Below are 5,791 nucleotides of genomic sequence, written 5' to 3' on the forward strand. Positions count from 1 at the left end.
ACTATGATTTCGGTCTTATTCTCGTTCAGTGTAAGAAAATTATGTGATAACCAAATTTTAACTTCCTGCAAACAGTTGAACAGAGGTTGCAAAGAAGCAGACACATCTGATTTCAGAGGTGAATAAATCTGGATATCATCAGCATAACAGTGAAAGGAGATGTTGTAATTTCTAAAAATTAATGCCAACGGCAACATGTACAAAGAGAAGAGAGCAGGACCGAGCGCGGACCCTTGAGGCACACCACAGTAAATAGGGGCAGAAGCTGAGGAGTGTTGCCCCATAGCAACAGAGAACGACCTCTCTGAGAGGCAGGATTTAAACCAAGTTAAACTTTACCTTTGAGACCAACATGTTCCACTCTTGATAGAAGAATGTTGTGGTTAACCAAAGCAGCAGACAAGTCAAGTAAAACTAAAACCACAGTCAACAGTTAAAAGAAGATCATTAAAAACTCTAAGTAAGGCTGTCTCTGTGCTGTGGCGAGGTTTCAAACCAGACTGAAACTTGTCATTAATACCATTTGCATCTAAAAAGGCCTGAAGTTGTTTTAGAACTACCTTTTCCAATATTTTGGAAATAAAAGGGAGTTTGGAGATCGGCCTGTAGTTAGTGAGACCATTAGGGTCAAGATTTTTCTTTTTCATAATAGGTTGCACAACAGCATGCTTAGAGAGACAGTACACAACCTGATGACAATGATGCATTCAGCAGAGATAAGATACAAGGACCAATAACATGTAAAGCTTCCTTAAAGAAACGAGAAGGAAGAATATCGTGCGGGGAACCAGAGATTTTGAGATGATCAATTATATCTTTTAAAGCAGAATAAGACACTGGCTCAAACTGTTGGAAGACAGTCAAGCATTCAGAGGCTGGAACTGGGTCTAAAACTGATGATGGATGAGATGGATGAGAAGCCCTTAGAGCTGAGATTTGATCAGAGAAATACTTTAAGAATTTATCACAAAGAGCAGGGGAAGCATCCCTATAAGTGGTAGTGCAAGGGTTTATCACAGAGTTAAAAGTATTAAAAAGAGCTCGGGGGTCGTGCCTATTAGTCATAATAATGCTAGACAAAAAGGCAGATTTGGCAGCTTTAACAGACTTTTGATACTTAGATAGACAATTTTGGAGGATGTCCAGAGAGACGTGGAGTTTGTCTTTCCTCCATTTTCTTTCAGCACGACGACATTCACGCCTGAGGGCGCGAGTAGCATCATTTAGGCAGGGTTGTTTAATCCTCAGAGGTGCCACAGAGTTAAGGATGTCAGCGCATGTAGTATAAAAGAGGTTAGCAAGCTCATCCGCTGATAAAACCCCATTACAGTTAGCATCAGAGAGGGGACAGTCAAGGAAAGCATCAATGAAGTGGGCGATTGACTGGGAGTTAATTGTGCACGTTTGCCGCACAGGACCATCACTGTTCACATCCACATCACTCGCTACAGTATCAAACAAAACCGAGAAGTGATCAGAAATCCCAGAGTCCTCTATGTCCGTGATGCAAATATCCAGACCATAAGACCAAATCAAGTATATGACCTTTAGTGTGAGTTGGTTCACTTACCCACTGGGTGAGACTGAGGGTGCTAATAAGAGCGAGGAAATCCTTAGCTAGCGAACTGTCCTCACAGCAAACATGAATGTTGAAGTCACCAACAATTAGTATACGGTCATAACGTAGCACAAGGCTCCCCAGCAGATCAGCAAATTCTGGAAGAAAATCCTTGATAAGTTTCGGGGGCGATACACCACAGCGCAGAGGATGGAGGGGACGCAGTTCACTTCCAATAACTGCACCTCAAAACTGCGGTACAGAACAGGTGGCAGCTGCCGACATCGAAGTTTGTCTTTAAAAACTGAAGCTAGCCCTCCACCTCTTCCAGTGGTCTGGGGTGAGCTAATAAAAGCGTGGTCAGGTGGGAGCAGCTCCGAGAAGGGAAAAAGTTCGCCGGGGCGAAGCCAAGTTTCCGCCAGTCCCGACGATAGAATAAGATCATTTAAAATAAAAGTCGTATTCGCCAGTGACCTTGTATTTAGCAAGGCCATACGGAGAGTGGTCACACTGTTACTGGTAGGAGAACGGCGCAGAAGGCGAAGGTTGAGATTCGCACCTCCTCTGGAGGACCGCACCCAGCACCGAGCGGGTGGAAGATCAGCTGGGAGGTCCAGGTAACCATAAGGTCCAACAGGGCGAATCCAGCGATGACTGAAGTTAGCATGGTCTCGGAGGGCAGGAATAGATGACAAGATGTTTATAGAATAGCGATCATTTGTCCCAACATAGGACTTTAGAAAGGTCTTGATACGAACACGTTTACCCCGTCTCCGTGAACGTTTCCTTTGAGAGAGGGTAGATGGTAAGTGGCGGAGATAATCAGGAAAGTCCTTCGAAAGCGGAGGAGGATTCTCAGGTCTCCATTTAAAATCTTGTGTCTGGTAGTCCAAAGGCCGGAGATTCAAGTTTGGCGATCATAGGCAAGTAACGTGGCGACATCAGGGCAGCACATAGACAGAAGGACGACAAACAACAGCGGAGGAGACGGCTTGCCGTGAACACTGGCGCCATCTTGGAACTTTACACAAATATACTATAAATAAGTCTGCACGTTAATAAGCCGACACTCTTATTTTGGTAAGCAGTAATAGTAACTACATTTGTGGCAGTGCCCAAATATATATGGATCTAAATGCATATTACACATTAGAGGAAAACAGCAACATTTGCATTCCTATTTCCTGTAGCTGAACTGAGTGATGATTACATTACTTGAAGTTTCACATACATATTGAATCATTTCCTAGTGGTGAATCACTGCGGCACTGGATCTCCATGGCCCGTTTTATCTCGAGAGCTTGTCGTTATATTCACATCACTGATTAAATAAGGACTTCATAATGAAGATAAACAGTATGTGAACTGCAAAACCATTTATCCAACACATCAGACTGTGTAATGCATACCTCAATCTTCATTGCGGCAATCTCAATGAGAAAGCCCGTCAGTCTGCAGGGGATAGAGGCCTTGGGGAACTCGTACAACTCATTATTTAGCTCGGAAATGGAATTCCCAATCAGCGGTCTCCGAAGCCCCTGCTCCACAGTTTCCCGTTCTGTGCAGTCTGATAATGAACTATGGGCTAGGAGCAATCTTTCTCACATGAATAAGAAAATACACCGACACTTCCTACTTTAGACTTATAAGCCAACATGAATTACAGATACGACTTCAAAGAGAGCTATCAGCATACTTGAGTTTATCCATCCATTCTCTTCTGCTTATCTTTGTCAGAGTCGCGGGGGGGTGGAGCCTATCCCAGCTGTCTTAGGGCGAGTGGCAGGTACACCCTGGACAGGTCGCCAGTCTGTCGCAGGGCTAAGACATAGACACAGACAACCATTCGCACTCACACTGCTAAGGCCATGCCTTATTATTTATTTATTTCATATACATCTACACTATCGTTCTAATGTTTTAGAACACCCCGTTTTTCTACTGTAATTGTTGCAGTTTAATGTCTCACTGCACTCTGAAATGAAAGCATGGTACAAATAAGCAACTGGAGTTAAAAAAGTAAAACATGGCGTTAGTTTATGGACCACAATATATTCCAAATGTCTGACTCATCAGAGTGGCCACCTTTGGCAGATATAACAGCTGGTTCTTCCCATAAGTGTGTGGCACATGTAGGCTGTTTCCCTTTCACTCTTCTGTCCAGTTTACCATCTTGATCTTTTTATTAGAAAATATTAACACCCTTTAAAAATACATTTACAGATCAAAAGCAGGGACTGTTTAACTCTTGAAACATTTAAAACAGTAACAGAGACGACCCTGTCCTATAACAAGTTGTGCCATGTGTGGAAAATATTCTTATTGTTACAGCATAATATCATGAGCTTCACCAATATATTATATAACAGCTTTTCTTTTAAATGTAGTGACAAAATCATGGCAAGTTGGAATTTTTAAAAATGATATTACAATCTGAAACGGAACAGTAGGAATGACCCATATTTGGACCAGTCGTAGCTTGAAATGCTTGAAATGAAAATATCAGTTTTCCTGTCAGCTTCCAAAACCCATTTTGAGCTCGTTTCTCTACCATATTGATTTATGGATTGCAGAGCTAAGTCCAGGGCCTCAACATGCACACATGTTCCAACTTCAAACCTCAACCCGTTTATTTTAAGTCATTCGTGCGGACTCAGGATCTGAATTTTACAGCATCAACACAAACGAATCAATTGATGTCTAGACATGCGGTGAGATCAGTTTGTCTCAGAATTGGTCATTAGCGAGAAAGTGCATTAATATTCTGCGATAATAATAATGCTGTTCATTTGTGATATACATCTACTGAGGAAGAGAACTACTGTGCACTGCAGTACAATAACACTAACCTTTGCTAATGTGAAGATAAGGACTGTGCTTTGGTAAACTAAGAGTTTATCTACGCTGCATTCTTGCAGAACAGACAAACTAAGCATGCCTATCTGTACGCAGGCTCTCACCACAATCCCCAGAGCATGGATATTCTTTAAATTATTCAGAGAATACTTACTGGTTTACTGATAGAATAGCTTTAATTGAACAGAAAATGTCTTCTCTAATGTCCGACCTCAGGGTTCCTTTGGCCTTCAAAATGTCCACAAAGAACTGCAAAGAAACAGAGCAGAGAGAGACAAAGGGACATTATCTTCCAGCATTTGTGTTACTCGGTTGTCTCCGATTGGATTTTTTTTGATAAGCAGGTGCTTTTATTGCTGACAACCCTAAAAGTAAAGCTACACAGAAAAACAGGACATTTAACAGCAGCAGATACTATAAGGCTGGGGTGTTGCTGCCCTACAGCCACTTTCTGACTGCTATGATTATTTTGGAAGAGCCAATTTGAAGCACAAATGCAGAGGGACACTGTCGTACCACAGCACTGACAATAAAGCGACAGCTGTGCTGGTCTCAAGTCATTTGAAGTGAAAATGGGATTAGCAAATTGAATGTGCATTAGGCCTAAAATGACTCCTAATTGGAGTGAACGGATGGGGGGTGAATAATTGTGTAGAAACTGGGCAACAGCAGTGAGCAGAAAAAGTCTTCTCTCTTTGAGGCAAATATGATTCCACCTCGGGTCTGGAACAACCTCCACAGACGAGCCGATCAGATCTTTATAGATGGGTTCTCAAGCTATCAAAGTGTTCTTGTTTCCTTGAATTATGACAAGTTACTAAGAGAACAACTTTCAAAGGCGCGATGGAGCAGAGGTGACTGATCAAACCCGTATGCATCCTGGATGATCTTCACCACCCACTGCACCACTAACACACGGGCAGAGGCCCACGTTCCCCAAGACACTGATTCAGCTCCACTCCAACAATGACAATTATGGGAAATATTTTTAAACATTTTATTATACATTACTTCAACTGCCCTAACTAAAGAATTTTCTAAATAAGTATAAATTAAGATGGGGTCAAAATACATTTATATCGATACCGTTTATGTTACATTACAATTCGACGTGTGAAGCTGCTAGTTCGCCCCTCTCTTGTCCACATTTGCCTCTGCCCCACCTCTCTCCCTCACTAAATGTCCCTCTCCCCTTCACCTGCAGGCAGCGACAGAATGGAGACATGAGGACACAACAGCTGCTGCTGAACAGAAGCTGGTTGGTAATAACTGGGGCTGGGCCATATCATACCGTTCACAGTGATACCGGCATAATGTTGGACAACAATAAGAAAATGAAATAGACTATGTGCACGTTAGCATATGCTACTTCCGGTG

General features: G+C 42.4%; 1 protein-coding gene across 1 annotated transcript in view; it reads right to left on the reverse strand.

The window, feature by feature from the left end:
• Positions 1 to 5,791, reverse strand: part of arhgef39 (Rho guanine nucleotide exchange factor (GEF) 39) — a 95,715-nt gene that overhangs the window by 53,452 nt on the left and 36,472 nt on the right. The window contains exon 5 of the mRNA XM_005733242.2: positions 4,569 to 4,663. Coding sequence (XP_005733299.1) covers positions 4,569 to 4,663 — 95 coding nt within the window. The remainder of the gene's footprint in view (positions 1 to 4,568; positions 4,664 to 5,791) is intronic.

The sequence above is a fragment of the Pundamilia nyererei genome, unplaced genomic scaffold (genome assembly GCF_000239375.1).
Source record: "Pundamilia nyererei isolate P.nyererei 1_Seehausen unplaced genomic scaffold, PunNye1.0 scaffold00050, whole genome shotgun sequence".
Lineage (NCBI taxonomy): Eukaryota > Metazoa > Chordata > Actinopteri > Cichliformes > Cichlidae > Pundamilia > Pundamilia nyererei.